Here is a 20,968-nt window from a genome sequence, read left to right on the forward strand (position 1 = left end):
AATGTTCATAAATGACCAGCATGGTCGTATAATAATAAGGCAGAACAGTTGAAACTGGAGCAGCAGCACGGTCAGATGGACTGGGGACAGCAAGGAGTCATCATGTCAGGTAGTCCTGGGGCATGGTCCTAGGGCTCAGGTCCTCCGAGAGAGAGAAAAAAAGAGAGAATTAGAGAGAGCATATGTGGGGTGGCCAGTCCTCTTCTGGCTGTGCCGGGTGGAGATTATAACAGAACATGGCCAAGATGTTCAAATGTTCATAAATGATCAGCATGTTCGAATAATAAGAAGGCAGAACAGTTGAAACTGGAGCAGCAGCACGGCCAGGTGGACTGGGGACAGCAAGGAGTCATCATGTCAGGTAATCCTGGGGCATGGTCCTAGGGCTCAGGTCCTCAGAGAGAGAGAAGGAGAGAATTAGAGAACACACACTTAGATTCACACAGGACACCGAATAGGACAGGAGAAGTACTCCAGATATAACAAACTGACCCTAGCCCCCCGACACATAAACTACTGCAGCATAAATACTGGAGGCTGAGACAGGAGGGGTCAGGAGACACTGTGGACCCATCCGAGGACACCCCCGGACAGGGCCAAACAGGAAGGATATAACCCCACCCACATCACATTTGAAGTGCAAGTAATCTACATCTTGCAGTCTCATCTGTGTGTGTCTTTGCACATATTCCTGACTAAGGTAATAGTAATTAGGTCATAACTACTGTGTGAAACTTTACCAACTTAAGGGTGTCTCGTTTTCCCTCACTGTGGTTTACAAAGGTGTTGCTATTGCACATTTCCCTAGTATGTACTTAGACCTTGTCATAGAGAGAAAAGCCTAAGTTAGCAGGGAAATGGTGGCCTCTGTAGAAGGTGCATTTTCATATCTCATTTGCATTGTCATAGAGGGAACGATGCTTGATTCTGGCAACACAACCTTCTTAGAGTATCTGTGCCTTTCAAAGATTAATCCTGGTTTTCATTTGTGCCACAAAGTTGGCTTGGCCCCCAAAAAACATTAAAGGGACCTTTGTGGAGGGCCTTTTACAGAGAGCTTAATTTCAAATGCCTTTTAATCTGCTTTAATCCGTAGCAGAGATCACATCATTAAAATAGATTTTGGAGGGGGAAAGTATTTGTATAACTTTGTATCCTGTCCACCTTGATTATTGATTTAACTAAATAAATTGACAGATTTGTTAGAAAAAGGCCCTGCCTTTCACACATACAGTATCACAGGTGCAATGGAAGTAATAAAATAGATAATTTATATTATATAAAGATGATATAATCTAGCTAATTCAATAAAATTACTAAACATGGAACAGCTTAATAACTATCCTGGTTATTACCAGAACACTGCCCTTGCCAAAGCCATTGCATCATCCTACCTAAAAGCCTGATGTCCAACTCCAATATAAGCTTAGCTAAAGCCACTTAATGTCAAAAATCATCTGTCTCAGAACCCTAATTACAACACTGCAGGGAAGACAACAAAAACCTTTCTTTTTTTTTCCCTGGCCAAGGAAAATGTTGATGGTTCTTGGGAATAGAGATTAATATGTAAGGCTGCAATACAAATTGATCACGGATGATGCTTCATGTTATGTGCAGTGTCTGTGCTGATGTGTGGTGTGGTTAGTATTGTGACATTTCAATCTGCTGATTATATTTAGCAAAAAACAAGACTCATGAACATTAATTCATTGCATACCATTCTCCAGTGATAAAATGTGTCCGACATATGTCATCTAGTGGTAGATACTAACAAGTGTTTTTCTTTCCTTTCCATTTCAGGTTGGCATTGAAAGGCACTATGGCTGACCGGTGGCTTCAAACGCTCTCAATGGCCAATGGATACCATCAGCAATCCAGCATTTATATGTAATTCATCGTAACAAGGATGAATCATCAGCCTTCCTACCTTAAAGGGGAAATTCACACATTTTAACATGTGGCATTATTTTTACTCTTTCTGTGCTTGTAATTGATCCCCCTCCAAATATTAAAAAAAACAATGTTTTGTTAGAGAGAAAATTGATTGTCACTTTGACTACAATGCAGTATGAAAACGTGTCGAAAGTATGTTATAAAATGCTCAAAAACACTCCAGACCAACTCATATTACATCAGAATCTCATTCTGGATGTCTCTACACTCAATCCTTGTTTTTTTCCCCCACTGTTCAATAAATTCATGTTTGAATTGAATTACAACAACAAAATTATGCAAATATGGATTTATTGGACAGTGGACATTTCTCTCAAATTGAGTGCAGAGACATTATACAGAATAAGATTCTGATTTAAAACGTTTCATAACATGCTTCTTTCTACACATTTTCATAATGCATTGTAGTCTTTAGCAAGTGATGAGAGCAAAATGTGATTTCCAATTTTCTCTCTAACAAAACTAAATATATAAAAAACAGTTTGGGCGATCAACAGAAGCACAGAAAGAGTGAGGATAAGGCCACATGTAAAAATGGGTGAACTTCCCCTTTAAGGTAGGAAAGCTGATTATTCATCCTTGTTATGACCAATGACTTATATAAACCCTGGATTTCTATTTGCTATGCATTGGCCATTGAGAGGCTTTGAAGCCACCTGTCGGCCATATTGGCACTCCCTAGTAAGAGCAGTCCTCCACAGGAATAAATGGAATTCTACAGTATTTCAACTAAATGTTATGTATTTGACAAAATTGTATATAAGTATTTTTGTGGATTTTTAAAATGTATTTTATTGAACATTTATTAATCTAGGCAAGTCAGTTAAGACCAAATTCTTATTTACAATGACAGCCTACCAAAAGGCAAAAGGCCTCCAAAAGGGACGGGGGCAAAAAAATAACTAAATAAAATATAGGACAGAACACAAATCATGACAAGAGTGATGCCACAACCCTAGATAAAGAGAGACCTAAGACAACAACATAGAAAGGCAGCAAAACATGACAACACAGCAGGGTTGCAACACAGCATGGCAGCAGCACAACATGGTAGCAGCACAAAACATGGTACAAACATTATTGGGCACAGACAACAGCACAAAGGGCAAGAAGGTAGAGACAACAATACATCACGCAAAGCAGCCACAACTGTCAGTAAGAGTGTCCATGATTGAGTCTTTGAATGAAGAGATGGAGATAAAACTGTCCAGTTTGAGTGTTTGTTGCAGCTCGTTCAATTCGCTAGCTGCAGCGAACTGAAAAGAACCAGGGATGTGTGTGCTTTGGGGACCTTTAACAGAATGTGACTGGCAGAACGGGTGTTGTATGTAGAGGATGAGGGCTCCAGTAGATATCTCAGATATGGGGGAGTGAGGTCTAAGAGGGTTTTATAAATAAGCATCAATCAGTGGGTCTTGCGACAGGTGTACAGAGATGACCACTTTACCGAGGAGTATAGAGTGCATTGATGTGTCCTATGAAGAGCATTGGTAGCAAATCTGATGTCCGAATGGTAAAGGATATCTAGCCACTCGAGACCACCCTTACCTGCCGAGCTATAAATTACATCTCTGTATTCTAGCATGGGTAGGATGGTTATCTGAATCAGGGTTAGTTTGGCAGCTGGGGTGAAAGAGGAGCAATTTACGATAGAGGAAACCACATCTAGATTTAACTTTAGCCTGCAGCTTTGTTATGTGCTGAGAGAAGGACAGTGTACTGTCTAGCCATACTCCCAAGTACTTGTATTAAGTGACTACCTCAAACTCTAAACCCTCAGAGGTAGTAATCACACCTGTGGGGAGAGGGGCATTCTTCTTACCAAACCAAATTACCTTTGTTTTGGAGGTGTTCAGAACAAGGTTAAGGGCAGAGAAAGCTTGTTGTACACTAAGAAAGCGTTGTTGTAGAGCGTTTATCACAAAATCCAGGGAGGGGCCAGCTGAGTATAAGACTATCATTTGCATATAAATGGATGAGAGAGCTTCCTTCTGCCTGAGCTATGTTGTTGATGTAATTTGAGAAGAGAGTGGGGCCTAGGCACGAGCCTTGGGGTACTCTCTTGCTGACAGGCAGTGGCTGAGACAGCAGATGTTCTGACTTTATACACTGCACTATTTGAGAGAAGTAGTTAGCAAACCAGACCAAAGACCCCTCAGAGACACCAATACTCCTTAGCCAGCCCACGAGAATGTCCACTGTATCAAAAGCTTTGGCCAAGTCAATAAAAATAGCAGCTGAACATTGCTTAGAATCAAGGGCAATTGTGACGTCATTGAGGACCTTTAAGGTTGCAGTGACACATTCATAACCTGAGCGGAAACCAGATTGCATACCAGAGAGAATACTATAGACGTCAAGAAAGCCAGTCAGTTGATTGTTGACAAGTCTTTCCAACACTTTTGATAAACAGGGCAAAATAGAAATAGGCTTATAACAGTTAGGATCCGCTTGATCTCCCCCTTTAAATAAAGTAGTGGGGACAGTAACATTAGTACTCTCTAAAAAATACTTGAAGGAAAATGTTTGTATATAGTTTTTAATTTTTATGTTTAGCTCACATAATGTAATTTTAAAGTATGCATTAAGGTGTCTGTAATATAATAATCATATAAAAAACGAATGTAGACGTTAATAAATACATTTCTTATAGCTTCCAAAATAGTTTTACGCTTGAGGAGAAGTGCCAATATGGTTGCCCGGTGGCTTCAATACAGCGCCCCCTGTTAGTCATCCAGGGTTAATACACATCATTGGTTATGACATATCAGAGCAACATCATTTGTACCAAGGGATGTTCTGCTCTACTATCTTGCATCACTCTCCCATGTTGGGTTACATATTATTCCACTGAAAACCCAGTCCAAGTAGGTTTATATTGCACATAACTCTGGCTTTTGAGCACCATGTGTGAATCCGTGTACATTGAGATCGCAAGTCTGCACACAACAAAATGGATTAGATGTATTAATATTTACATTTGTGATAAGAAACTCAATATAAAAAACAAGTTAATTGTGGTCATGTCAGATCAGTCAACCAGTGCAGTCCCACTGGTCAAAGACCTCAATTCAACGTCTATTATACGTTGGTTCAACATTATTTTATTTTATTTTATTGAAATTATGTAGAAACAGTGTTGATTCAACCAGTGTGTGCCCAGTTGATTGTTTTTGTAAGGGGATTTCCCTAAGTCAGTCAGCCCCTTCTTTATTCTAGCTATCGTGTGATTTCACAGGAGGTTGGTGGTACCTTAATAAGAGAGAACGAGCTTGTGGTAATGAATGGTATCAAATACATCAACCACATGGTTTCCAGGGGTTTTATGCCATTACATTTGCTCCATTCCATCCATTATTATGAGCTGTTCTCACCTCAGTAGCTTCCAGTGTGTGATGTACAATAGTCCTATGAATCTGCAGCCTCTGTCCTCTCAATCTCCTGAAGTGAAAGCAGAGGCTCAGAATTCTGATAGTTTGATGACAGTTTTGTCCTTGGAAAACAGGATGCCTCTGCCAATCTATTGCTAGTACTGTGCATGTTGCAATCAACTTTAGCAGCATCTTTTTCATCCATGTCCTCCAAGTCTACAAAGGAAAGCACAAAGAGGTTATTCAGCCATAGATTTGAACGTGTCTCTAGTTGTTGTTGACAAATTACTCTTTGTCAACAACCACACAGACTCTTAATAATAGCTGAAGAATTGTACCAGACTTTTACTACTCACACTTCAGCACTGTCTTGTACACCTGTGTGTAGCCTCGCTCTGGGTTCTTGCTCAGGTCTTTGTAGTAGTAAAAGCGTAGCTCCTTTGGGTACTGAGAGTAAGACAGGTTGAGGACCAGGGGAATGATCCGGTTGGACATGGGCCCCTCAGACAGTGCCTGGTGCATCATGTACTGGCACCAGTCATCCAGCAGGAAGTTGGGGGTGATCAGAAGGGCCCAGCAATGGCTGCTCTGCACAGCCTGGCATAGCTCGGTGGGGATGGCACCCCCCACGCTGGCATCACGTTGCCGCAGGAAACAGCGCAGGCCACATGCCGGTTTCTCCAGGTAAGTGGCCAGACGGATGGCTTCTTCGATGTCCACAGGGCTATGGCACACACACAAGTCGTAGGTCTGGCTCCAACGAATCATAGAACTCAGAAAAGGTGGTGGTGGGTTAGGAGTGGAGGTGGTAACCAATGCTGAGGCAGCATCGACAGAAGGGGATGGAGTCCTGACCTGTACATGTGGAGAGGAGCTGCTCTGTGGAGACTCTTTTTTCACTAAGAGTCGACGGAACCAACCTGAAACAAGAGAATTAAACATGGGTTCTTTCCAGTGGTGCAAACTACTTAAGTAAAAATACTTTAAAGGACTACATAAGTAGTTATTTTGGGTATTTGTATTCTATTTAACTATTTCTATTTTCTATTTTACTTCACTACATTGCTAATGAAAATAATGTAAATTTTACTCCATACATTTTCCCTGACAGCCAAAAGTACTTGCTACATTTTGAATGCTTAGCAGGACAGAAAAATCGTCCAATTCACGCAGTTATCAAGATAACATCCCTGATCATCCCTACTTCCTCTGATCTGACCAATGCACTAAACACACATGCTTCGTTTATAAATGATGTCTGAGTGTGCCTTGGCTATCCGTAAATAAAACAATAACAAGAAAATAGTTCCATCTGGTTTGCTTAATATAAGACATTTTAAGTGATTTATACTTTTACTTTCGCTTACTTAAGTAATTTTAGCAATTACATTTACTTTTTATATTAAGTATAAGTATAAGTATATTTCAAACCAAATACATTTACTTTTAGACTTTTACTCATAGTATTTTACTGGGTGACTTTCACTTTTACCTGAAACATGTTCTATTAAGTATGACAATTGGGTACTTTTTCCACCACTGGTTCTTTCACATCATAACTGTTCATCAAAACAGGCAAGTTTATATCCAATTTGTGAATAGATGTTCTTTTTGTTAAGTTGATCATCTACAAACAGTACATGTGGTTTAGGAAAAAAGTATTTCAACTTACCGTACATGCTCTTGACATCATTCTCCAGACTATTGCAATGTTGTACCTCCAATAAGAAAAACTGTACTGTAATATCCTTCGCATTTGATTTTTTCTTTCTTTTAATAGATGTGCTGCTCTGTATACACACTAAGCACTTAACAGAGTTGATCACATAAAACATTAATTCTCATTATTGAAGCAAAAAAAGAAAAGTTAAATACATTAACTACAAAAAATGTCATAAAACACACCAAAGGGTTCCCTGATACTCCCAGCAGAAAAAGAGGAAGCTGAATCTGTAGCAGCTGCAGCTCACTGTTTGTCTAAATGTCTTGATTCCCACAAGGCACAATGTCTCTCATTAAATTGCAATATAGATACGTTTTTTGTCCATAGTGCAGGGCAGGAGAGGTCTAGCCTATAGACTAAAAATAATCCAACTGTAGCATGTTTTCTAACGTAGGCTACTTGATCGTCCATCCGTCCAACTGCAAATTCATTATTCTTGTCTGGGTTAGAATCAAATCATACAGTAGGTAATCAAATATTTTAGGGAACTATGTACGCTACAGGAAGGAAGTCATGCAGTTACCCTTTTAGCCACAACTTTCACAGACAAGCTGTGGCACAACGTGTGATGTATAGCTGTTTAATGGTCCGTCATGCATGTAGGCTAATGTATTTATTTCTCAATTTTAACACCACAAGCCATAGTGATAGTAGCCTATTATGTTATTTGAAGGAAGTATGAATACAGACCAAAACCTCTCATTAGCAAAAGTGTTTCGTAGTCAGTGTGTGTCCTTTTAGTGGTTAAGAACATCCGTCTTTCAACCAAATGTCAGTCTTTCAAGGAGATTGACACACCACTAAGTGCATAATATGACACAACCTACTTTTGAAAAGTGAGAAAATTACAAAACAATGTACGTTTCCATGTGTGATTGGTAAAATAACATGGCCTTAGCCTTTAATAAATGACAGACACTTCATCAGGAAGATGGATTTAGCACCTTGTCCAAGAGGACAAACATACTGTAAGCTTTATTTTTAGAGCAAAGAAAAGGGGAGAGGAGGAACTTTCTTTGGCTAGGGATAGGCCTACATGTCAGTATTGTATGTGAGTTGATCCCATAGCAGTAATTGTAGTACCATAGAACCATCTGATCTGCAACCAGATTTGTGTTTTGCATTGAACATAGCTCATTTACAGATGGAAGAGGAAGCGAAACACCCCACTCGCGGGTGGGTGGGTGGGGGGTTTGGCCAGAGGGATGGTATTTTCTTGCTCTCCATGTCATCACAAAACTAATAGTGTGTATTCGGGGGGAATGTGCATGGTGGAGACCTGGTTTGGACATTCCACCGTAGTGGCACCTAAGGAAACACCTACACACCTCCCTGAGCACTGACGGGACAATCCCTTGAAAGCCATCTGATGCCCCGAAATAGTGGGATCATGCGAAGCCAACCAGTGAATCCCACACACAACAGGGAACGCAGGAGAGTCGATTAGGAAGAGACTAATTCGCTCCCTATGACTCTCCGATGTTATCATAGTGAGCGGAGCTGTGACCTCCCTAATTATCGCCCGGAAACAGCGAGAGAACTCCTCATAATCATCCAACGTCTGACCTTCCCTGCCCCAGATGGCGTTGGCCCATTCCAGGGCTTTACGTTCAGACAGGAGATGAGGGCACTTACTCTCTCTCGTCCCAAAGGGGCTGGCTGGACAGATGACAGGTAGAGCTCCAGCTGGAGTAGGAACCCCTGACACCCGACAGCTGTCCCATCATACGCCCTCGGAAGCGAGAGCTGAATCTCACCGGATCCTGATGACGGAGGGGTGGACATCACAGTAGGTAATGGTGGAACCTGAGGAGACGACACAGGGTGCACGGGTAAACCCCCCCCTCTCCCATCGGTCCATGGTTTGATTCTGTCAGAGTCTATCTAAAAGACAGCGAAGGAGTCAGGCGCAGGACACAGATGAGAGTAACAATCACTGATTTACTCAATCCAAAACGTAACAAAATCCCGTTCCAAACAAGAACAAAACAGGACTCAAACTACAACACACCGGAATACACGAAAGACAATTACGCACAAAACAGAAAGGGAAACCAGAGGGTTAAATAAGGAACATAATTATGAGATGGGAACCAGGTGTGTAAACAGACGAAACAAAAGGAAAAATGGAACATGAATCGGTGGCGGCTAGAAAGCCGGTGACGTAGACCACAGAACACTGCCCGAACAAGGAGAGGGAACAGCTTCGGGTGGAAGTCGTGACAGTTTTAACTTTCGGGTAGAACTTTTTAACTTTATATTTTTTCTACAAAACATAGAAATGTGCCATTTTCACATTATTTTGACACTGGACAATTTTGACATTGTCCAATAGATAATGAAAATGAGGTTGAAAAGTGGTAAAGTTGCCATTTAAGAAGATACATTTTAGAAATAGGCGGGGTTTATGACTTTGTGGCAATCACAGAAAATCAATGTTTTTTGTATGCGGATGATGTGGCTCTATGGAACAGAGGTGGAAATGTGAAATATGTGATGAGGAAGATGCAAGAAGCTGTGGAAGTGTTGGGTAGTCCTTTGCATGGGTTGATGTAAGTTTCCTTTGACAATTCCTTTGACAATCTTCCAGATAGATGACACAGGCACAGGAACCTTGGTATAAAACTCTCTAGTAATAAAATGCAATTGCAGACAAAGATTCACATACAGAATACCTCAGTAGTCTATAGTAAAGATCTGTGTGGCGAAACAGGAAACAACGCTCCTTATACTAGTTGGTGTGGACAGCCTACCATCAATCATACCTTAACATTCTATCTAAAATGAGAAAAACATGTCTAGACTGTGGTTTCTCTCTCTACTATCTCGGCCTTGAGCCTGCGTGACCATCAGCAGGTGCAGACAATTCTCAGCCTGAGAACTAAAGCAGTACATCTCCATTTACCCAGTACTTTTCCATCATTGCGCATTGCAAACATACAAAGGTCATCACATATATACAGAAATCATGGCATTGGCTGCATCTACTGAATCCGATGCGTATACCCAAATAATTCTCTGCAGCTGCCACCACATCAATTTGAATTGTTATTATTTTTTAGGACAGGGTTGGATCGCATCCAACTTTTAGGGTGCATACACCGCCACCTACTGTACTGGAGTGTGAGTCCAGTCACAGCCAACCTACTGTACATTACATTCTCTTCATTAGTCATACTCCTCTAAGAAAGTGAAATAGAGCCCTAGACACCACTTCCTACCCCTTTCCTCCCCCCATTACACCACCCCAACCCCATCCAGCCTCTCTAACCCTTTCACACATCTCTCCCTATCTATGTCATACAGTTCACAAAATATCAACACATGCTCCACCGTTCCTCCACTAAACACTCATCACACAGACTTGTTTCATGTCTCCCTATCATCCAACCTAACATTCAAACCTGTGTGCCCAAACGTAATCTACTCCACATAACTTCCTCTGACCTAAATCTCATAGGATTGCAGTGAGAACCATGAAACCACGTCTTTGGAATGCCCCACAAGGGTGAAAGAGAATGAGGTGGTCAAAGGCAGGGTTGTACAGAGCATTTCATACGCAGCAGCTGTAAAATGGTTGAGAGTTTGAATGGTGCACCAGAAGAGTCCATGGTGCTGAATAGGCCTACACTGCAGGCTGCAGGGGTTGCCTTTCACCAGCAGGATCCTGACATTTTAAAGCTTAAGAAGGTGGACATTGTGGCCTTTATAGCTATTGTAATTAATGGCACTGCCAAGGTGGAGAGAAGGTCCAGGAAGATAGAAATCATAGTGGATGTGGCGGATTGGTTCCTGGGGCTGAAAGATTTCTCAGCAAAGGAGTTACATGGAATATTGGCACAAGCTGTACCAACCTCTCTAGGTCCTAGAGCCTGAGAAGGAAGATATGGGATAATTAAAAGAAGGAAGGGAGAGTTTTGTTTGTTTTGGCAATGTATTATTTTTATTAGGGTGGATTAAGTTCGTTTCACTATTACGTATGGATTTTTAAAATTTATTTATTTATTATTTATTTGCATTGCCGCCATCCAGTTTGTGGCGGAAATCCCCCTTTTTGGGTTGTAGTCCACCATAAAACAAGAAGAAGGAAATATTATTATTAAGAGCTTTGACTTCAGAAGCACGAAAGGGTATGTTGAGTGGTGGTGTCCCATCCTCCCAGGCTGTTGGCATGGTGCAGGAGCAGATAGGGTTAAAGTAATGGAATGGGGTAGTGGGTTTTTAATGACTGTAGGGTTAGTTGGAAGGGTGTATTTATTTTATGAAATATTTCCTTTTCACGTTTTCCCATTTCTTATCACAAAGTATAATGGATTTCAATTATAGTCCAGTTTGTGGCAGTAATTACCACATTTTGGATGCCAACCGCCGTTAAACCTCGAAGAAGAAGACTTCTTCGATTTCCTGGTCTTGCATCTGATGTGTCAAACAGTTTTAGTGGAGGTAGCTAGACTTGGGAGGACATTTTTCATCAGATAGTGTATACCTGATTAGATTTCCTTCTCGAGGTGGAAGGCACTTAAAAGATTCGTCGGCTCACTTATTGTTTACGTTTTTTTTTTTAAAGGTTCTCCTTTTCACGTTTTTGTTAGTGTTTGTTTTCTTTACTTTGGTATATTCTCTCGTGTACATGGTGGCAAGATGCTGGATTTCTTCACCATCTTCAGTAAGGGAGGCATAGTGTTGTGGTGTTTTCAGGGAACCGGTGTTACAGAATCCTTCACCGGGCCTGTCAACGCGCTGATCCGCTCCGTGATCCTTCAGGTAAGAGATGCTTTCAAATCAAGGGACAGCTGTCATGTTTCCGTGCCGCCTAGCGGTGTGTATGTATGGTTGTTTTTCAGTATGCGCCAGAGCGTCGCCACTTCGTCAACAAACTGGCTAGCTAATTTAGCTAGGTAGCTTTCGTAGATACACATGTAAATTATTATTTGTCTAAACTAAATATGATTTATGTTTTGGTCAAGTTAGCGCACTTGTTAGCTAGCTACCTAATGTTAGAAGTGAGCTAGCTATATGGTTGCTTAATACAGACATGACATGGAGGATTTGGGAACTGGGGGTTACACGAGCACAAATTATTTTGCCAGCCACATGACAATAGCACAGCATAGTGGGATTATCCCCAAAATGCAAGGCTATTACCACGTTGCTAGCTAACGTTAATGTCAAATATTTATACTGAACAAAAATATAAACGCAACATGCAACAATTTCAAAGATGGTACTGCATTACAGTTCATATAACGAAATCCGTCAATTGAAATAAATTAATTAGGCCCTAATCTATGGATTTCACATGACTGGGAATACATATTTTGGTACCATATACTTTAAAAAAAGGTTGGGGCGTGGTCTGGATCAGAAAACGAGTCAGTATTTGGTGTGAACACCATGCAATGTAACATTCCTTAACATAGAGTTGATCAGGCTGTTGATTGTGGAATGTTGTCCCACTCCTCTTCAATGGCTGTGTAAAGTTGCTGGATTTTGACGAAAATTGGAACAAGCTGTAGTACACTTTGATCCAGAGCATCCCACACATGCTCATTGGGTGACATGTCTGGCGAGTATGCAGGCCATGGAAGAACTGGGACATTTTCAGCTTCCAGGAATTGTGTAGAGATCCTTGTGACATGGGCCGTGCATTATCATGCTGAAAGATGAGGTGATGGTGGAGAATGAATGACACAACAATGGGACCTCAAAATTTGATTTGATATCCTATTTGTCACATGCGCCGAATACAACCAGTGTAGACCTTACTGTGAAATGCTTACAAGCATTTACAAATTTCTGCCAAACATTTGAGAGAAATAAGCTTTTTGTGCATATGGAACATTTCTTGGATCTTTTATTTCAGCTCATGAAACATGGGACCAACACTTTACATGTTGCATTTATATTTTTATTCGGTGCAGAACATATGAGAAATGTTTACATTTCAGTGATGAAACCTCTGATCTGTGTTACGGTATTGAGTAGCCTAATGTTAATGCTTCTCTGATTTTTGTTTCAGGAACGCAGTGGCAACAATTCCTATACTCATGATGCCTTGAGTCTTAAGTACAAACTCGATAATGAGTTTGAGCTGGTTTTTGTGGTAAGTTTCATATAGAAATGTGATTATAATGCACTGTAGTTCTATTTCCTGAAGGAAAATACCATACTAGCATACAGCAGTGTTAGCTTCTCATGCCGTCTATGGTGTGGACTCAACTGACCATGTTTGTCTTTCTTCTTTTTTTTTGTGCAGGTGGGTTTTCAAAAAATCCTGACGCTGACGTATGTTGACAAGTTCATAGATGACGTACAGCTCCACTTCAGGGATCGCTATAAGTATATGCTGGAGCAAAAGGGGGCCCGTACACTGTTGAGCAGCTGTTTTGCATTTGAGGATGACTTCAAAATGCTTCTTTGGTAAGCAGTTTCACATCTTAGGGCTGATACTGCATACAGAGCTGAACTAATGGTGCATAAAGATATTCATATTATACTTTCAAACTAATTTGTTATGCTGAATCTCACACACAACCAGCTGTTGAGTTGTCATCCCACAGGTCTACAAGGACCTGTAGGCTACTTGTATAAAATATAATTTCACAATACTTCAAGTCAAATGCTTCGTGCTTTGATTCTGTTACTGTCCTGTTGTGCTCTAGTGAGGCGGAGGAGAGCAGCAAAGCTCGAGGCTCTACCTCCATGAGGAGCTTCAATGCTTCCCTGAAATCCCAGAAAACTGTGAAGTCCATGATCGAGACGAAGGGAGGGGATAAGGGCAAGGAACAGGGTGGCAAGAAGAATAAGAATGCCAAAAAAGAGGGTAAGGGTTTGATGTGATTATTATGGAGGTTTTGTTGGAATACAAGCACTTTGTCATGGTTCTTCCTTAAACAATTTCAGTTTGAAACCAGTCCCACATTTTTTCTCTTCATGTTTTAATTTCATGGGGACATTGATAATGTTTTGTATGTCAGGGGTTAGTTTCTGAAATCTTCCCCCCAGCTCCTGCTGCTGAGCCTGTGAAAGGGGAACAAGCCAAAGCTCCAGCCAGTCAGAAGACAGTGGAGAATGGTAACCAGGGCTTGACCCAGGAGGAGATCATTCAGAAGAAGAGAGAGGAGTTTATACGCAAGCGCATGTGGGCACCTGCAGAGAAGCCCAGGTGAGTGGGGGGAAGAATGGAACACAATGTGGTTAAAGTTATAATTTGGAATGTTACTGACAGTTGTTTCAGTACGGAAAGTGACGTTGTCTCTTGCCTTCCAGTAAGTCCCCCAAACCTGTGAAGGAGAAAACCAAGGGGAAAGAGAAGCGGGTGTGGACCTTGGGTGGTAGCAGCACCAAAGAACTGGACTACAGCCAGTGCAATGGCAACGGAGACCAAGCTACTGGGGTCCATGTCCTGGATGCTCAAGCTGACCCGGTATGTGCCTGTTGGGTTTGAGAGCAGCAGAGCTAATATTGCCTGGTTGTACCAGAGTGAATATCTGTGCTCACATTATTTGAAAAGTGAAATAATTGTGAGTGCAGTGGTCACTGGTTTAACCAGACTAGAGCTATTATCCTTCAGGGCTGCTCTGTTGGTACCTTAATAAATAAGGCCCATGTGGTGTAGAAGTGCTTAGTTTATAGGAATTGCACATCTTAATAAAGTCTTGTCTTGTTGTCCAGGGGATGCAGCTGAGCTCGATGAAGGGTGACCTGCTCGCTGTGGATTACGAGTCCAGCGAGGAAGAGGAGGAAGATGCGGTGGAGAAGGTGGTAGTTGCTGACACAAGCAAACAAATGTGAGACCCTTAGATTATTAAATGTGTCAGATAATAAGAAGCATGGCTAAGGAATGGAAGCTTTGAATGGGACGTTGTGCCCTGTTGCACCTGACGACTTAAGTATCCATTTGATTGTTTTTAGCCCCAAAAGGGGTGCTTATGGGGGGATGTTTTGGATGCTCAAGGGCCTGGTGGGTTCCAAGAGTCTGAGCCAGGAGGACATGGAGCCAGTTCTGGAGAAGATGAGGGACCACCTCATCGGTACGGACTCCTCTGTTCCCCACTACAGTATCAGTTTAACACATGCACTCCCCTATGTATTTATTTAGACTGTGAAGCTAAAACTTTACATTCGGCTCTATACTCCATTATTTTGGATTTCAGGTCAAATGTTTCATATCAGGTGACCGTACACAATGTCATTTTTTGTTGTTGTGTATTTTCGTACATATGTTTTAATGTTTAGAAATGAAAGCACTATGTATCTAGTCCCTCCATTTGAAGGTGTCGTACGTATTTGAAATAATTCACTTGTGGGGTAGTCAAGTTTAGTATTGGTCCCATATTCCTAGCATGCAATGACATCTAGTTACAAACTTGTTAGCTGCATTTAAAGTTTGTTGTGTGACAGATTATGTTGTGGACAATAGAAAAGAATGGTAAATAATGTTCACTTATGGTGAAAATAATAATGTTCTTGAACATAGCAGCCTGTGACACATTCCGTGCGGAGGCCGTGGATTCAGCTGCGTACCCACCATCCACATTAATGTGGATGCTACCATGATTATGGATAATCCTGAATTGTGAATAAGGAGTGAGAAAGTTAGAGGGATAAATATCAGACCCTCCTAACCTTCCTTGTTATTGGTGATGGTGAGAGGTCCGCATGCCTTGGGGGTATGATCTTTGTGCCTGTAACTTTCTCACTCATCATTAATAATAATTAATTCATGATTATCTGTAATCATGGTAGCATCCACCTGTACTTCAAATGGGGGAGTAGATGCATAAAGTGCTTTCATTTCTATATGCTTAAACATGTATGAAAATACCCCCAAATAAAAGGTGACATTCTGTACTGTCGCCTCATGAAACATTTAATCCAAAATGCTGGAGTATGGAGACAAATGTTTTATCTTCACTGTCCAAATAAATACATAAGGGAGTGTACATAACTAGCCAACCTTGATTTGTTCATGTCCTAGTTCACCTGAGGGAAAAGCTTCAGTCGACTTGTATTCATTGAATTTTCTGTCATCAATTGTTTTTGCAGCTAAGAATGTAGCAGCTGAAATTGCCTCCCAACTCTGTGACTCTGTAGCCAAGAAACTGGAGGGCAAAGTCATGGGTACCTTCACTAGTGAGTACAACTGTCTTCCAGCCAGCCAGCCAGTCAGAATAGAATAAGTCCACATTAGAATGAGTTTACCTGTGGAGAGATTGAAGTGAACTAGATGGACTTCTCTCCCCCAAAGAGATGCGAAGACACTGCACAACAGTTCAGAGTATACCTCTTGCTCTGATAAAGCCCTCCCCTCTCTCTCTAGCTGTGGCATCAACAGTAAAGGGGGCCCTGCAGGACTCCCTGGTCCAGATCCTGCAACCAAAGCGGCGTGTGGACATCCTGAGAGACGTCTTGGAGGCTCGGAGCCAGCGCAGGCCCTTCGTCATCACCTTCTGTGGCGTCAACGGGGTTGGCAAGTCCACCAACCTGGCCAAGGTTAGATCCACCAGCGTGTCAATGTTTTTTTTCCTGTTAACCCATCATATTGAAAACATTGGTATTGCTGGGGATTTTAAACCTGGGTTGCATCCATTTAACCAAACCAGGTCCTGGTTGGGACTTTCCTGGCTGTACTATGACCTAGATAACCGAGTAAGCCCCCATTCAGACCACAGAAAAAACAGCAGGGAAAATATTGTTTTATTTACTGAAACCCTCCATCCTCTGTGTGCAGATCTCTTTCTGGCTAATCGAGAACGGTTTCACCGTGCTGATAGCAGCCTGTGACACATTCCGTGCGGGGGCCGTGGAGCAGCTGCGTACCCACCAGCGCCGCCTTAACTCCCTGCACCCCCCTCAGGATGACAGGGGACGCCCCGTAGTGCAGCTTTATGAGAAAGGCTACGGGAAGGATGCCGCTGGCATCGCCATGGAGGCTATCACCTATGGTAACCATACCATGCCCCAGCTTGCCATTCATATATTAAATAATTTTAGCCCCATAGCATGCAATAGCTCTGATGTCTGATCTCAATTAAATGTATGGTGTAATGCAGGAGGGGTTCATGAATACTTCTTAATGTATCACATATAAACTGAGTATACGGACCAAGCCAGACATCCATTCAACCAAGTGAAGAAATCCTCCTTTGTCTCTCTGTCCAGCCCGTAACCAGGACTTTGATGTGGTGCTGGTGGACACTGCTGGACGGATGCAGGACAACACCCCGCTGATGACGGCCCTGGCCAAGCTGATAGCTGTCAACATGCCTGACCTGGTGCTGTTTGTGGGGGAGGCTCTAGTGGGCAACGAGGCTGTCGACCAGCTAGTAAGAGTCCTTTTAGAACATATAACACCCTACTGTTTCATCAGCCTGTGACACTCAGATCCCTAGAAGATAAAAAAACGGACTACCAAATACATTCGCATCCGTTTTGGATTATGCTATAGATTTTTTCTGGATCAAAAAAAGGACCCCGTCTTGGTGGTGTAAAAACATTTGAGAATTTCTAAGCCAATTTCCTAAAATTGTTGAATATTGGAGCGAAGCGATTTCATTTTTTTGTTTTTTTTGCAGTTAAACTAATTTTATTGTAATTCTACATTCTGCCATGGAGCTGAGAACTTTTCACTTCTAAAGCTAGTTTCCTACAATGCTATGTAATTTGCCATAGCTAATGCTGTGTTTTGCTAATACAATAGCCAGATGAATAGTGCTACATTCTGCTAAATTTTCAATTCACATTGACTATCTAGCTTTTATTTGGGTTATTGTTACTTGTCGAAGATTATATTATAAAAACATGTATGGGGAAAGTCTTTTCTACATACTTAGTTTTTTTGTTGTTTTAAGTTTACACCGAAAGAGTTTCTCCATCCCAAATACTTAAATTTTTTAAATATTTTTTTTTACAGTGTTTGGATTTAGGTGATCTGAAAAAAACACTTAGGCGGCCCATCCAAGGATTAAAATGGCATAAAACTGTGAGCTTTACTTACAACCCTAGAAAGTTGAAATGGGCTATGCTACTGGATTACTGGTCATGCAGAGGGCACATTTTACATTTAAGTCATTTGGCAGACACTCTTATAGAGAGCATTACAAGAGCAATTAGGGTGCAGGTGCCTTGCTCAAGGGCACATCAACACATTTATCACCTAGTCGCTCGGGGAATCGAACCAGCAACCTTTCTGTTACTCACCCACTCTGCTTAACCGCTAGGCTACCTGCTGCTTACTGTAATGGTTTGTTGATTTGCATAGCTGTCTCATGTTGCACTCCACACTGTATAACGAGTGCGATACTTTACTTTCAGGTGAAATTTAACCAGGCGCTGGCTGATCACTCCATGTCTGATAAGCCACGTCTCATTGATGGGATCGTTCTCACCAAGTTTGACACCATTGATGACAAGGTTTGTATGCCATTAAATACATGTAAAAATAAAACAAGTTTCCTGATCTTTCTTATATCTCTCAGATATAGGACAGACACTTCAGAACAAACTTCACTTTTATATTTTGTTGGGACCATCTGTTCCATGTAGTGAGTCTGTTATTTAATCAATTTGTATGGGCTAATAGCAGTAAGGACAAAAATAATCAAATATATACAGTACCAGGCAGTTTGGACACACCTACTCATTTAACGGTTTTACTTTATTATAAAATAATAGTGAAGACATCAACACTATATAAAATAACACATGGAATCATGTAGTAACCAAAAGTGTTAAACTAATCAAAATATATTGTGAGTTTCTTCAAAGTAGCCACCCATTGACTTAATGAGTGCTTTCCACACTCAACCAGCTTCATGATGTAGTCACCTGGAATGCTTTTCCAACAGTCTTGAAGGAGTTCCCACATATGCTGAGAACTTGTTGGCTGCTTTTCATTGTCTCTGCGGTCCAACTCATCCCAATTGTGTTGAGGTCAGGTGTTTGTGGAGGCCAGGTCCTCATCACTCTCCTTCTTGGTCAAATAGCCCTTACCCAGCCTGGGTGTGTGTTTTGGATCATTTTCCCGTTGAAAAACAAATGATAGGATGGCGTAACTGTGAGTGCTGCAGAATGCTGTGGTAGCCATGCGCCTTGAATTCCAAATAAATCCGACAGTGTAACCAGCAAACCACCACCCCCGTGTTTCACAGTATGAACCACACATGCGGAGAGCATCCATTCACATACTCTGCGTCTCACAAAGATAGAGGTTGGAACCAAACATTTGGACTCGTCAGACCAAAGGACAGATTTCCACCTGTCCATTGCGCGTGTTTCTTGGCCCAGCAAGTCTCCTCTTTGTTATTGGTGTCCTTTTAGTAGTGGTTTCTTTGCAGCAATTTACCATGAAGAATCTCTGAGCAGTTGATGTGTCTGTAACTATTTGAAGCAGTTATTTGGACTGCAATCTGAAGTGCAGTTAACTGTAATGAACTTGTCCTGCTGCAGAGGTAACTCCAGTTCTTCCTTTCCTGTGGCGGTCCTCATGAGAACCAGTTTCATCATAGCGCTTAATGGTTTTTGTAATTTTCCTGATGGACTGTCGTTGTTCTTGCTGTAATATGGACTTGGTCTTTTACCAAATAGGGCTATTTCTGTATACCACCCCTACAATGTCGCAACACAATTGACTGTCTCAAACACATTTTACAAATTACCTTAAGGCACACCTGTTAATTTAAATGCATTCCAGGTGACTACCTCATGAAGCTGGTTGAGAGGATGCCAAGGCAAAAGGTGAATACTTTGATTTAAAACATGTGTTCATACAATGTAGAAAATAGTAAAAATAAACCCTAGAATGAGTAGGTGTCAACTTTTGACTGGTACTATATATATTGCTATTCTTCAAAGGGTCTTAAAATTCAAACTCATCCTTGGTCTGACCATCTTAGAACCCCCCCCAGCTTACTCTTATGGGTTAACAGAATGTCAAAGTTTTGAGACAATTGTTTGATGGAAGTCAAAGCTTTTAAATGCTGTTTATGACATCCTAATTGGTAAGAACAGAAGTCTGCGTGGTTTGTGGTTGCAAAGCTGACGTCACTCCTCCCTTCAGGTTGGCGCTGCTATCTCAATGACCTACATCACAGGGCAGCCCATTGTGTTTGTCGGCACGGGGCAGACCTACAATGACCTGCGGAGCCTCAATGCCCGTGCTGTGGTGGGCGCCCTTATGAAGGCCTGAGTGGCTGCTGCCTGCATCTATGTTCACCACCATCGTGACAAAGCCAACCACAAACACTGCGCTTTGAGATGTCTGGTCCTGCAGTTCACATCCTAACTATGATCCTCCACATGGCACCAAACGCAAAACTCACAGGCGGTTGACTTTTTAAGCAACATTGCACTAAGATCTCTTGAATTTGGACCAACAGTTTAAAGTACCTCAATTTTGTTTAGCTTTAAAATGATGCGGTGAAGTTCAACAAGAGACATTTCCATCTGATCAAATAGAAAATGTCAAATTCACTTCCTGGCATTGTCTTTTTCCCCTTCACTTCAATGAAAAAATGGCAGGTATGCATGCTTGCTGGAGGTGACACATTTCAGCAGCCACCCTGTCCCTGAGTAAAGCTTAGTGACCATAGTGCCTATCCCATCACCACTGCAGAGGTGATGGTCTGTCTGCTGAAAACATCAATAAGCCTGCACAACCCTAAGTAACTCTTGTTGCTCTCGCTCTCCATGATGGACCCCTATGCCCCCTTCTTCCTCTGAATTGGAGAGTTCAATTTGGTGGAGGTGAAGAGACATGGGTTATTACATTTGGTGTCAAAGGTCTCTGGACAACAGCTTTCTACCCCTTTGTCATTTTGAAAACAAAATAAAAGGGTCAAAATGACAAGTCTTACATTTTCAGTCCCATATGTCAATTTGAGAATGTAAACATTTCTAAATAAAGCTGCTATGAACAGCC

The 20,968-nt window shown here is 41.6% G+C and overlaps 2 protein-coding genes across 3 annotated transcripts; one reads left to right on the top strand and one right to left on the bottom strand.

The window, feature by feature from the left end:
• Nucleotides 1-334: 334 nt before the first annotated feature.
• Nucleotides 335-7,516, bottom strand: LOC112265616 (toll-interleukin 1 receptor (TIR) domain containing adaptor protein). Of its 2 annotated transcripts, XM_024443119.2 has the most exons (4): nt 6,997-7,516; nt 5,681-6,244; nt 5,328-5,540; nt 335-394 (listed from the first exon to the last, which is right to left on the bottom strand). In XM_024443119.2, the coding sequence occupies exons 1-3, from the start codon at nt 7,157-7,159 to the stop codon at nt 5,362-5,364; spliced, it is 906 nt and encodes a 301-aa protein (XP_024298887.1). In that variant the 5' UTR covers nt 7,160-7,516; the 3' UTR covers nt 335-394; nt 5,328-5,361. The 2 variants fall into 2 exon arrangements, with proteins under 2 accessions (XP_024298887.1, XP_042152216.1); XM_042296282.1 differs by lacking the exon at nt 335-394 and having other exon boundaries at nt 4,357-5,540.
• Nucleotides 7,517-11,424: 3,908 nt separating this feature from the next.
• On the top strand, nt 11,425-20,968 carry LOC112265617 (signal recognition particle receptor subunit alpha). The gene is made up of 14 exons (XM_024443120.2): nt 11,425-11,811; nt 13,067-13,150; nt 13,304-13,467; nt 13,710-13,870; nt 14,053-14,212; nt 14,317-14,473; nt 14,722-14,837; nt 14,962-15,080; nt 16,096-16,182; nt 16,370-16,542; nt 16,781-16,994; nt 17,212-17,375; nt 18,364-18,462; nt 20,108-20,968. Exons 1-14 carry the CDS (start codon nt 11,689-11,691, stop codon nt 20,234-20,236), a joined length of 1,950 nt encoding a protein of 649 aa, XP_024298888.1. The 5' UTR covers nt 11,425-11,688; the 3' UTR covers nt 20,237-20,968.

Source organism: Oncorhynchus tshawytscha, linkage group LG13 (assembly GCF_018296145.1).
Source record: "Oncorhynchus tshawytscha isolate Ot180627B linkage group LG13, Otsh_v2.0, whole genome shotgun sequence".
NCBI classification, from domain to species: Eukaryota; Metazoa; Chordata; class Actinopteri; order Salmoniformes; family Salmonidae; genus Oncorhynchus; species Oncorhynchus tshawytscha.